Source organism: Plodia interpunctella, chromosome 28 (genome assembly GCF_027563975.2).
Source record: "Plodia interpunctella isolate USDA-ARS_2022_Savannah chromosome 28, ilPloInte3.2, whole genome shotgun sequence".
In the NCBI taxonomy this organism is placed as follows: Eukaryota; Metazoa; Arthropoda; class Insecta; order Lepidoptera; family Pyralidae; genus Plodia; species Plodia interpunctella.
In genome coordinates, this window is record NC_071321.1 from 3,621,262 (window position 1) to 3,635,163 (window position 13,902).

Sequence of the window (13,902 nt, forward strand, 5' to 3'; positions counted from 1 at the left end):
TTTCCAAAATCACTCATTAATAAAATTGCCATTACCATAGTACAGATCTTATTTTTGTTAAAATTTCGAAAAAGCGCGGTCGCAACGGTCGAAACACTCTGAGAACCACTTTCAGGGAAAGACATGAAGGACTGAAGTCACCAAATACTACTATCATGTCCAATTTCATGCATCCAAATTGATTAATAGTTGCCCGCTTTGGCTATTGTCATGCTCAATTAACTTCTACCTGTTTCATTATCATTTTATTCACTAACAGAGTATTTTACAAATGTAGAATATAGCTGACAAAATAGTCTATCAAATAGACAAAATAGTTGTGATGTCGGAAGGTACGTGATTAAGTATATCTACTTCGTTATTTTTTGTGTATTTATTTGTACAAACACGGTGTCTGTATTACTGAAACTTTGCCTATTCCGAGGTGACAAAATTGGCCCTAAATCTTCGTCAACACAGGAACTGTTCGACTTTGGGTCAAGACCATATATATTCCAGATATTAGTCTAGAAATTTCACCCCCATCATATTGATGGTTGGCGTTCAACATCGAAGCGAAGTAAGGGTGTGCACTTCACCTCTCACTACTGAGTCGATTCGCAGTGATGTTCAGCTAACCAATCACATAGTGTGGTTGTCGTTGCGTCACAATACCGCTCTGTAATTGGTTAGCTGCGTCTCACTGCGAATCGACTCGATTTGAATTGCAAACATACTACGCCCTAGGTTAATTTGTTCTGTGTTAACGAATACGTTTGAGATTGAAGAAGAAGAAGATTTAAAAGTCTGCGACGCAGCAATAACTCGCGGGTTTCTAATGTCCATGACTGCTTATAATCAAGCAATCCACAATCATTTTCCTATTATGCTATAAAATACTTCACTTTAGATATATTTATCACAAGCCTCGCTATGATAATTTATGATATAATAATGACATGCAGAATTAGGGGGCAAATGTCTGGCTATGCTGCTTCTGCCTGGACAAATTGGAAAAGTGCTGGATGTCGTCAACGATATGTGTCTTAATACTAAGGATGCCAAAGACGAAAGCGTAGAAGAAAAAGTAGGAATGCGGGCACTGATCTCAGACATTGCGGGAGGAATTAGGAGAGGATATAAGACAATTTTTACTTCAGTTTGTGTTTTTTCTTCCCACAGATTATGTATACCGGTTGTTTCTCCAAATGGTCGCATTCTTTGGACCAATCACAGCATTTCGAAGCGACAGCCACACGTACACATCTGAAGAACTGATATCGGCTCAACTCGATCAACCTAACCTCAAGTTACATCGCCATGAATCGGAAAATTACCCTAATCTTATTTGCGGAAGCGATTTAAATAGTTACAGCCATCGACAGTATAAAATAGCACAATTCGTTTATCCAAAATTGAAAATGCTGCATATAGGGCCTTGTATGATGAAACTCATTGCCCGTAGCGATCCTGAAGATCCGGATGCTCCTTCTGATTCTGCAGATCCGGCTGATCCTTCTGACCCCTCTGGCTCTCCTGACCCCCATGATCCTGTTGGTCCATCCGATGATACTGGATCCGTTAGTCCCACTGTTCCTGGTGGCTATACTCCTCCTAATAATCCACCCTATCCAGGCCATCCTCCTGCTGCTCCTCCACAGTATCCTGGCTACCATCCTTATCCTGGCGGTCCTATATATCCTGGTGGCCATCATCCTACTGGTCCCACATATCCAGGCGGCCATCATCCTGCTGGTCCCACATATCCAGGCGGCCATCATCCTGCTGGTCCCACATATCCAGGCGGCCATCACCCTGTTGGTCCCACATATCCAGGCGGCCATCACCCTGCTGGTCCCACATATCCAGGCGGCCATCACCCTGCTGGTCCCACAAATCCAGGCGGCCATCATCCTGTTAGTCCCACATATCCAGGCGGCCATCACCCTGCTGGTCCCACATATCCAGGCGGCCATCACCCTGCTGGTCCCACATATCCAGGCGGCCATCATCCTGTTGGTCCCACATATCCAGGCGGCCATCATCCTGTTGGTCCCACATATCCAGGCGGCCATCATCCTGCTGGTCCCACATATCCAGGCGGCAATCATCCTGTTGGTCCCACATATCCAGGCGGCCATCATCCTGTTGGTCCCACATATCCAGGCGGCCATCATCCTGTTGGTCCCACATATCCAGGCGGCCATCATCCTGTTGGTCCCACATATCCAGGCGGCCATCATCCTGCTGGTCCCACATATCCAGGCGGCCATCATCCTGTTGGTCCCACATATCCAGGCGGCCATCATCCTGCTGGTCCCACATATCCAGGCGGCCATCATCCAGCTGGTCCCACATATCCAGGCGGCCATTATCCAGGTGGCTATTATCCTGATTATGCTGGATATTATAATCCCCCTATCAGTATTAATATTTGTATAGGCCTTTTGTGTAAACCAAACGGTTATCTTTACAATCTTAAGAAGAAGAAGCTATATGGTAATAGTATACAGCGACCAGCCCCCTCTTTCGAAATTGGTCTGAAGAGGGTTTTGAAACATAAAAAAATATCAAATAATAAAGTGTATTAAATTACCGCCGAAACATTAGATATCTCATGAACTTTGTTTTGTTTTTAAGAAGAAAATCCCTAAAAGTACGTTATTTTCATTTTCTTCGACAACAACAAATTTTGGCGTTGCTGTTTTAAATGATTTTCAGAAGAAAACGTATCATGGAATTGATACTAATTTCAGTATTCGTTGTTTAGAGTTTGCAATTAGATTTTCACTATCAAATCATTTCGCAATGAGGCGCAGTCGACCAAACACAGTGTGGCAACTTGCACTAAAGTTTCAGAGTTTCAGTACGAGCTTGCAATTCACTTTTCTATGCTCAATAAGATTTTATTTTACACTAGCTTTTGCCCGCGGCTTCGCCTGCGTCAATTTTCACGGGGACAGTTCAGAGATCTATTATTTCTTGCAATATTTCACGAATGTCGATTGAATAGAAGCTTGAAGAGGAAGATACAATACAAATATATTTTTGAAATTCCAACCTAAGGGTGAACGTAAATCTGAAATTATACGTGTCTTGCTTCAAAAATAACGAAGTTTCATACGAACTTACACTTCCTATTTCTCCCCTTTTGAGATAGAATTTCGGGATAAAAAGTCTATATTCTAATCTAGGCCACAATCTATCTTTGTGCCGAATTTCATTCAGATCCGTCCAGTATATTTTGTGTGAGTCGCGTACAAACATACAGATAAAAATTCTAAAAAACATTGTTTTGGCTGCTACTGAGCCTAAATAGTCCTCTCCTATTTTTTTTCGTAAATATCTCCTATGTACAGACATATTCCAGTTACAGTTTTATTATTAGTATAGATAATTACAACATACATAAAATAGAGTGTAATTTATAAGAATATTCCATTCCTTCTGTGGATATTGTATGAGGCGACATAGCCTTGGCTATAAAGTGCTCTTTATAGTCGTATTCCTCATGGCTTAGGGTCGTAGTTAATAATTGGAATGAAACACTCACAATGACTTTCTTGACAATTTTAATAGAGTGGTTTGCCATTGCATTCTCCATTTCACTCACTAGGTGATAAATTATCAACTAGTGTGCAGGTCTCCTCACGATGTTTTCCTTCACCGGAAGCAAGTGGCGGTCTATGAAAACTTCTATACATGAGTCAGATTGGTATACAAACTCATGTGACACGAGTAGAATTCGAACTTGGGATCGAACGTTCACAGGTGGACGGTCTTAACCGCTCCGAAGTTCAATGTTAATAGTTACTTACGTGTATACTACCACCACTAGACAGATGTGGCTAGACAGGTGCAGTGTCACGTCACTATCCTTTACGCGGTAGACAGAGCCGAGTGTTTAAACCTTGAAGGCCAAGTTTAGCTATTATGGGTTTATTGGTGTAATTGAAATTAATAGCGAGAAGTTGCAAGCCCATCGCGGGGTGTTTAACCAGTTTAGGATTTTAATAACCAATAACCAGGTTATTTTCAGTACCGTTTGATTGAGTTTTACAATCTACGCGGCACATTCAACGATTTTTTATCTCCCAGACCAACATGCAGTAAAAATTAATCGAATAAATAACTGTTATCCCAACTTCTAAATTATTATTATAAATTCAAAAATCCGATTTTTTTGTCTATCACGATCTTTTATATCTCATACCGTTGGTGTAATTTTTTGATGAATTTTTGAATAGGTATAGCTTGTGTGGAGTCAAATATAAGCTTCCGTTAAGCAGAGCTGCGGGCGGCAGCTGTAATGGGTTAAACTTAAATAAAACAACGTCATTAACCTTATTCTATTTTCTTACTAGAATTCTTTAATAATCTTTTCAGTCCAATAACCAATGGAGGCGTCTTACCTCCGTTTTTGCCTTTTAAACTTTTAAGACGCTTTTTGATCTTATTACAACTAAGGAACAGTACACAAACTTGAACATTGGAAGAACCTGGAGCAGAAGCAGGATAAGGTCCAACAGGATAATAGCCGTGATGGTGACCACCATGATAGGGACCTTTAGGATAATAACTCCAGGGATATTGATTTGTAGGACCGTTAGGATACATAGGTCCACCTGGATAATGACCACCAGGATACATTGGTCCACCGGGATAATTACCACCAGGATACATTGGTCCACCGGGATAATTACCACCAGGATACATTGGTCCACCTGGATAATGACCACCAGGATACATTGGTCCACCGGGATAATGACCACTAGGATACATTGGTCCACCGGGATAATTACCACCAGGATACATTGGTCCACCTGGATAATGACCACCAGGATACATTGGTCCACCGGGATAATTACCACCAGGGTACATTGGTCCACCTGGATAATTACCACCAGGATACATTGGTTCACCGGGATAATTACCACCAGGATACATTGGTTCACTGGGATAATGACCACCAGGATACATAGGTCCACCAGGATAAGAAGGGTCGCCAGGATATTGGGGACAGTTAGGATCACCAGGGTGGGATAGACAATTAGGAGGGAGAGAGCCGCCTTGATAGGGTGGATTGCTGGGCTGATTTGCGCCACCAGGATGCGTGTTTGGACTGGAAGGAGCTGCTGGATCAACAGGATCAGAAGGAGCACCGGCTTCATCAGGTGTGGTACGGAGGTTCATTAAACAAGGCCCTGAGTGCACCATTTTCAATTTTGGATTCACCGATTGTACCATTTTGTACTGCCGATAGCTGTAACTGTTTAAATCGTTTCCACATATTAGATTTTCCGGTTCACGGGGAAGTAATTTGAATTTATGTTTGTCGTGTCGGGGTAGTATTAATTCTTTAGATGTGTATATGTGGCCGTCACTCCGAAGCGCCGTGATTGGCCCAAAGAATACGACCATTTGGAGGAGCAAACGACAATAATCTGTGGGATGAAAAGACACAATTTGTACAGTCAATTTATTTAGAGCTATTATACATCTCACTGTTTGGCAAATGCCTTTCAAATGTCAAGTTATTGGCTCTCATCGGGGTGCTTTCAAGGTTTCTTTCGCACCCATAAAGATTAGCTTTACGACCCATACTTTATGGGTCGTAAAGCTGATCCTGGCTGACAAGAATTCGGGGTTCACTTTCCTACTTTTTCATATCAGATAAAGTTTGGATTTGTCCACGTTTATTTTAACCAGGTTGAAGCGGCATATCCAGGCTTGTCTCTTAGTTCTGCATGCGAAGTTGTTTGTCCGTTAATTTATTAGAGATTAGTGACTCTGGAGGGATGTTGTGAACTTCATTAAATGTAACTAAAAGGTTTTTTTTTCAAGCAAGCAGGTTGCTTGAGAGGTAAGTAAATACCACAGTCTAAGGATACCAGTAATCCCTTATTATGAGTTATTACGTGCATTGTAGACTTTTTAAGAACGCGATATACCCTTTCTTAAAGGTCCTAAAACAAACCTATTCGGAAACATTGCATGGAAAATTATTCCTTAGCTTAGCAGAAAAAAAAAACGTGGAACGCGATCTGTAGTGGAATGCCAATGGAGATAGACGTGGGATATCTCCTTTCGGTTGTGGACGACGTCGAATAACTCCTGGAGTGTTGTTGGCTTGGCAAATTTAGTCACCTCTGTAAAGTTCCAGCTGTACAGACATATGTACAAATAATGTACGAAAAAAATGAAGTTGAATAGACAACGTACCTTCCGACATTACAACTGGTAGACTGTTATGTCTGCTATAGGATACAAACGATGTTAATGTTTCGATACTGCTTGGAATTAATTGAGAACGATAGCCAAATGCAATGGTATTAATCAATTTCGAACGCATGAAATTGGATATAACAGTAGTATGTGTGATTTCATCCCGTATGTCTTTCATGCTTAGATTTCCTAACCTGGTGATATCTGAGCCCCAAACCTCTATGCCGAGTCCCCAATATTAAAAAATGTAATGTTTTTGTCTTTACCTCAGTCGAGAAATTCTGTTCTATTCTTTCTCTCATCAGAACTTTTCCCGTTTTTTGCTCAGTTTTTAGCGTCGGAGCTCCGCTCCTGTCCGCTTCGTTTTCGTCTCCACTTCGCACGGTCGCCGGCATCCCTAGTTGTCAGACCATTGCCCCGCATATCGTCCATGTCGACATCATGCCAGCGTATCTTGGGTTTGCCCCTTCTGCCAGGGCCGGGCGGGAGAGGCATTTTAACCAGACATTAGTTTTCTATGGGGGAGTTGAATTTGGTTATGTTTAGATCAATAGCTGGCTTTTTGTTAGTTTCTGAAGAATGAGATAGAGAAGGATTTTGACGTCATAGACTTTTTCTTGTTGAATGTTCTGCGCGGTAGGAGATGATGTTACGTGCTACAACTTTGTGGCATTTGGTCCTACTCTAAAATAGGACCACTCCATATCCATCCGTGGATGTTACGAGGCGACCTATGTACACAATAGCCTTGACAATACTATAATAGGTAATAATTATATTCCCTAGGGGTTTACGTGAGGCAGTCCATGTAAAACATAGCCAAGTCTTCAGAATTGTATTTATTAAAATATTTTATTACGTAGCAGTGCGCATCTTGCATCTTATTTTTCTGTCGTGTTGAAGCCTAAGGTTGAAGCATGGGATTAGGCAATTCACCGATTAAAATGAAACAATGGAATTAGTAGGTTACGAAGTACTTACTAAATCCATGAATGAAACGAAACAAAAAGAATACAATGTCATTATTATTTTAAAAATAAATAAAACAAATAAAAAATTAAATGATTTTGTCAATATTCTATTTTCTTACTAGGATACTTTAACACTCTTTTTAGGCCAATTACCAAAGGTGGCACTTTATTTACTTTTTTACCTTTAAGAGGTACTTTGGCCATGTTACAGCTAAGAAACATAATACAAATATTTACATTAGTTGGACCTCCTGGACCATTAGGATAAAGACCTCCTGGGCCATTAGGATAATGACCTCCTGGACCACCACCAGGGTGTTGCCCACCAGGATACTGGCCACCAGGGTGTTGCCCACCAGGGTGTTGCCCACCAGGGTGTTGCCCACCAGGGTGTTGCCCACCAGGGTGTTGCCCACCCGGATACTGGCCACCAGGGCGTTGCCCACCCGGATACTGGCCACCAGGGCGTTGCCCACCCGGATACTGGCCACCAGGGCGTTGCCCACCCGGATACTGGCCACCAGGGCGTTGCCCACCCGGATACTGGCCACCAGGATAATGCCCACCCGGATACTGGCCACCAGGGTGTTGCCCACCCGGATACTGGCCACCAGGGCGTTGCCCACCCGGATACTGGCCACCAGGGTGTTGCCCACCCGGATACTGGCCACCAGGGTGTTGCCCACCCGGATACTGGCCACCAGGGTGTTGCCCACCCGGATACTGGCCACCAGGGTGTTGCCCACCCGGATACTGGCCACCAGGGTGTTGCCCACCAGGATATTGTCCACCAGGGTGTTGCCCACCCGGATACTGGCCACCAGGGTGTTGCCCACCCGGATACTGGCCACCAGGGTGTTGCCCACCCGGATACTGGCCACCAGGGTGTTGCCCACCAGGATACTGGCCACCAGGGTGTTGCCCACCAGGATACTGGCCACCAGGGTGTTGCCCACCAGGATACTGGCCACCAGGGTGTTGCCCACCCGGATACTGGCCACCAGGATATTGCCCACCAGGATACTGGCCACTAGGGTGTTGCCCACCAGGATACTGGCCACCAGGGTGTTGCCCACCAGGATACTGGCCACCAGGGTGTTGCCCACCAGGATACTGGCTACCAGGGTGTTGCCCACCAGGATACTGGCTACCAGGGTGTTGCCCACCAGGATGTTGCCCACCCGGATACTGGCCACCAGGATACTGGCCACCAGGGTGTTGCCCACCAGGATACTGGCCACCAGGGTATTGCCCACCAGGATACTGGCCACCAGGGTGTTGCCCACCAGGATACTGGCCACCAGGATGTTGACCACCCGGATACTGACCACCAGGATACTGGCCACCAGGGTGTTGCCCACCCGGATACTGGCCACCAGGATGTTGCCCACCAGGATACTGGCCACCAGGGTGTTGCCCACCCGGATACTGGCCACCCGGATACTGGCCACCAGGGTGTTGCCCACCAGGATACTGGCCACCAGGGTTTTGCCCACCCGGATACTGACCACCAGGGTGTTGCCCACCCGGATACTGGCCACCAGGGTGTTGCCCACCCGGATACTGGCCACCAGGGTGTTGCCCACCCGGATACTGGCCACCAGGGTGTTGCCCACCCGGATACTGGCCACCAGGGTGTTGCCCACCAGGATACTGGCCACCAGGCGGATGCCCACCAGGATATTGGCCGCCCGGATATTGACCACCGGGATATTGAGGACCAGGATAACGACCGCCAGGATAACCAGGACCAGGAGGATAACCAGGACCAATTGGACCTCCGGGATATGTGATTTGTATGTTGGTACGCAGGTTTAACATACACGGTCCATTATGTAACATTATCAAATTTTGGTCCATCAATCGTGCTTTTTTGAACTGTCGATTGTCGTATGTTTTCACGTCACTTCCACAAACAAATTTAGCTCTTTCATTCGTTTTTTTAACTTTGACTTTACACGGTCCATGGTGGACCATTTTGAGTTTAGGTCGACCATATTGGGCTTTTAATAGGTCTGCATGGCTGTATGTGCGGCCGTCGTTCCCACATTCTAATCTTGAAGTTCCAATCGTTGCGATGATTAGAAGCAAGAACATAAATACGACATCTGTTGGCAAAGAAAAGAACTAAGAAAGTTATATTACGCTGCTTGACAGGTGAGAGTGTCGGCACGTTGCCTCCCTGTGTCACGTTGAAGGGTTACTATGAGCCATGCCCCATTTCTGAGTCACGTTCCATTGCGTTGCGTCAACGCTGTACCTGCGTTGTTTTCTATAGTTAACACTGACGTGAGTTGACATAAGTGGAAACTTTATTATTATTAACTTTATTATATATTATTCGACGGATGTCAACGGGACGGAGCGCGGCTGAGCCATTGCATGGCTCTATGAGTATGGTCTTATTGCTATAAATTGTTTTCCGTTATTACGACGCAACACCACGTGGCTCCTCTGTGATCCATTATTTTCTACAGGTCTTCATATTGACCTGTGTCGTACGTCAATGTCAAGTGCGTGACGGAGGACGACGAGCTAGCAATAGAAACCTAGCTCTTCTGTGAAAAGTTTCTCTTGCACTGTACTGATTTTGATTTTCTGTGACGTTTTTTGTACTGTACTGATATCGCGGGAATCGTTGTACATTTTTAAGATGGGTGGGGTGTTACTACTCTACTGAAATATTATTATAATTGGTGCCCAACTCGATGGGATGTAAAAAAATTGTACCGAATATAAATATCGATAAAATTTTTAGGATATTCTTAGGATATATTTTAACTTATTTTTATTATACCTTTCAAGGTCATGGACAACTTGAGACTGGTCTCGATGGTACTAGATTTCTAGATATTCATACCGAAGAGTTGATGCCGAAACGCGTATATTTAATATATAATATACTAATGTAATAAATTATACCCCTATACCTTACTCAGCACTGACACTATCTATTGGTGAAAACTGTACAAAAATGCGTCGTGTAGTTTTTGAGTTATAGTGTTTATACAGACAGATAGATGCGACAGGGGAACTTCTTTTTATTATTTATAAGAATATAGATAATACCTTTCCACATAACGATAATTCCTATTGTTTGTCTTTACAAGACTTTAATTACAAAAAAATGTAGTTCTGATTTCGGTTGAGATTAATTAAATCACGAAATACCATCTTTAATCAATTATACATCAGTAATGTGGAGAGCAATGTGTGAAATTGACTTTATGGCAATTTTAGTGAGAGGAATTTGATATAAAATTATTGGTCTGAGATATAATGTTCATCCAGAATAATTACTTAGATAGTGACTCCACATCCATCAGTGTCTAGATTGACACAACCCTGTGAATGAGCTCCAGGCATTCCGTACTGTTAACCGTCGCAACTGTCGTCGCAGCACGTTGTCGTTCCCATGGAATTAGTAGGTACTCCGTACTTACTAATTCCATGGGAACGTCATGGGATAGTTTCATGGTTATATGGTTTGTTTGACACTGACATGCATTTGACGTGCGTCGAAACCCTATACAATTTCTGCGTTGAGGGACGGACGTCAAAATGATGGAGCGCGATTGAGCAATGAGGCGTGTCTCTTATTGTATGGAACGTAGTAAATTTAAGCGGTGGTAGTCCACCGCCTGTGATCGAAGAGTCCCAGGTTCGAATCCAGTTAGTGCCTCCATGAGTTTGCATACCAATACCTACGAAAGTGTAGGCCAAAGCTAATTATAAATATATTTGAATCTATAACTTTAGTATGGTGGTAGATAAATTGATGTTGATTGTGTAGATTAGTCTTTTCCACATAAAATCGCATGTTTTGCCCGTGCCAATGGCAGAGTCGTGCTTCGTTGTCATGACGTCCGTCGACTTACAATGTAAGTCACGACGCAACGTAGCAATAGGGCCCGGTGGCCATGAAACATACAACACGTAGCACGTCTACACGTTCCCTCTTTTTTTGACACGGTGCGTGCGCGTTATGATGAAAAGAGACAGCATGTGGACTTTAGTAATGTGCTACGTATTTTTATGTTTCGCGGTAGGCCTTCTGGCTTTAAGTTAATTTGCTTCAGATTTCTGTAATTAAGTTAATCAATGAAATTAATCAATTACGAACCATTAAATTGAACATAACATGGTTTGTGTCCAACGTCCTGACCGAAATGGAAACATACGAGAACCAATTCAGAAAAAATAAGTCTACATTTAGGTCTAAAAGCTAGTGGTTGTGATATGAACACTGTATAATCAACAGCAATGTATATGACTTGGATATACTTATATGGTACAAAGCTACGATGGAAATTCGTGGAGAGATTGGATTCAGGTACAAACTTTTCTTTAAATCGAAATTCGATCTTACAATCAACAGAATCAAGATTAGTATGTGTTTGATCGAAGACATTTTCCTTCTTCCTTTCTCCATGATATTAATAATATTAGAAACTAGCTTTTGTCCGCGGCTTTGCCTGCGTAATTTCCCACGGGAACAGACATTTTTCAGGAATGAAAAGTACCCTATGTTCTTTTCCGTACTTCAAACTACACGTATGCAAAATTTGAAGAAGATAGGTTAAATAGATAAAGCGTGAAGGAGTAACAAACAAATAAACGTACAAACTTACTTTCACATTTATAATATTAGTTAGGATAGGATTAGGATTGAAATTAGGTGTGTGGCTTAATGTCGTCAAGGTTGTGATGTCAAGCAGTATGGACTCTTTTTTATGGACAGTTGTGTAAAGAAGGTACTAATATTCCAGTCGGCCAGTCGTAATATAATATTATATATTAATAATACTGGCAGAATTCAAATTACTAATAAACTTTCGTCTAGTCATTTAAGTAGAAATTACTCGCCATCAGCAAAAGCAAATTGAAGTATTAGTGAGCGTTATTTCAACTGAAAAGCTACCAAGACATTAAAATAATATATCTTCCACAGATGTGTTATTTCTTTTGCTGTTCCAAACAATCACTGCTGGAGATCTGACATCACCAGATACAGAATTTTGTGCAAATGATGGCCGAACTTACACATATAAGGAACTTCAATCGGCTAAATCAACACTGCCTTCTCTAAAATTATTGCATCAAGGTCCTTGTTCAAAGTTTTTCAAAAAATTTGCTGCAGCGCATGATTTTGCACCACTGAAAACTATTGACGACGAAAAAACCAAATGTGGTAAGGATGGTCAAACTTATCAAGACGATTTGGCAGTGAAAACATTAGCTTTTGAAAACCCAGGTTTAGATATCTCACAACAAGAACCATGTCAGCCGAAATATGATCCATTTGAAATGCTTGTTTGCGGAAGTGATGATAAAACTTACCATCGTAAAGATATTTCATTAAAGAAATTTGATCAACCAGATTTGAATATAGCATATTTTGCACCATGTAATACGCTAAATAGACAGCTGAAAAAGTCACCAGTCGACGATGAAAATATAGTCTGCGCTAGCGATATAATAACATATGATTATCATGACTTTAATGCAGCTGTAAAATTAAATCCAGATCTACAAATACTACATTTGGGTCCGTGCGTACTAAAATTGGATGATCTCGATGATTGGTTGCCTAAATATATAAAGCCAGGCGCTGATGATCGTTTAGTCTCTTTAACACCAAGGAAGGGTTACCCTGAAGGACCTAGAACTGGTTTTGTTAGTGTTTTAAGTGCTCCTGGCATGCCTGGTGGGCCAGGTGGTCCTGGTGGTCCCGGAGGTCCTGGCGGACCATGGGGTCCATGGGGGCCTCGAGGCCCTGGAGGCCCAGGAGGGCCTGGTGGCCCTGGAGGTCCTGGCGGCCCTGGGGGCCCAGGTGGGCCTAAACAATGGCATCCTCCACGTGAAATATGCGATTCAAATTTAGGTAAAGTAGTTTGCGGCACGAAAGACGCTGTCGAAGGTGGCTATGGTGTCATCAAAGATATTGCATCGGATATTTTTGGTATTTTATTATGGTAATGGCAGTTTATAGTTTAATGAGCGATAATTCGTTGTCCGGTTGTCCGTCAATTCTGTCTGTATGTTTAAACCTTTTCCTTAGGAAAGCGTCAAGGCATTAAGCTAAAAATATTGATATTTTAATTGAATTAATGCCTTTATAAATACTCGGGTTTATAAGTATACTTTCCTTTATCTGTGAATAAATAAAATTTGTTTTTCAACGCCATTGTTCTGTCTACCTTGAAGGGATAAAGACATGATACTAGTAGCAGCTGTTGTATATTTGAATCTACTAATATTTGTATGTATCGAGATAGTCGACCAATTTCTATGGTCGTAATAAATCAAACAACGCGAAGTGGTAATTAAAATGCAATTATATTGGAAACCAAAAATATAATACTTATGGAGATCGCTATGCTCACTTCTCTATCGAAACAAACACATATACTACCAGACCACTGCTATATGGTAGCTAGATAGCTAGACTAAGTCGACCACGAGAGTGAATGAGTAGCAGCTGTCATAACCCGCTCTTCAGTTTTTTAATCAGAGATATCAAACTTCCAAAAGAAAAGTATTCAATTGGATTCTTATCATATTATTTTTTAAATTGGAACATCGTTTCTTACTTATTTTTCGAGTGTAATCATAGTGGCCAGCGCAGTTGATTACTACAATTACTATTACTTTACTATTATTATAAATTCTGGACAATGTTCAAATAATATGTAGGTAAAATTACACAAAACAATAATTCCAAAAT

General features: G+C 42.2%; 4 protein-coding genes across 4 annotated transcripts in view; 2 read left to right on the top strand and 2 right to left on the bottom strand.

Moving 5' to 3' along the window:
* The window catches only part of LOC128681802 (uncharacterized protein), a 74,554-nt gene that overhangs the window by 37,978 nt on the left and 22,674 nt on the right, over positions 1-13,902 (bottom strand). The gene's annotated exons all lie outside the window — the stretch shown is intronic.
* LOC128681806 (uncharacterized) lies at positions 215-2,601 on the top strand. Its single transcript, XM_053766002.1, has 2 exons — positions 215-332; positions 1,162-2,601. Exon 2 carries the CDS (start codon positions 1,462-1,464, stop codon positions 2,419-2,421), a length of 960 nt encoding a protein of 319 aa, XP_053621977.1. The 5' UTR covers positions 215-332; positions 1,162-1,461; the 3' UTR covers positions 2,422-2,601.
* LOC128681807 (basic salivary proline-rich protein 1-like) lies at positions 4,318-6,307 on the bottom strand. The gene is made up of 2 exons (XM_053766003.2): positions 6,202-6,307; positions 4,318-5,423 (listed from the first exon to the last, which is right to left on the bottom strand). Exons 1-2 carry the CDS (start codon positions 6,209-6,211, stop codon positions 4,324-4,326), a joined length of 1,110 nt encoding a protein of 369 aa, XP_053621978.2. The 5' UTR covers positions 6,212-6,307; the 3' UTR covers positions 4,318-4,323.
* On the top strand, positions 11,174-13,357 carry LOC128681701 (uncharacterized). Its single transcript, XM_053765811.2, has 2 exons — positions 11,174-11,508; positions 12,127-13,357. Exons 1-2 carry the CDS (start codon positions 11,439-11,441, stop codon positions 13,152-13,154), a joined length of 1,098 nt encoding a protein of 365 aa, XP_053621786.1. The 5' UTR covers positions 11,174-11,438; the 3' UTR covers positions 13,155-13,357.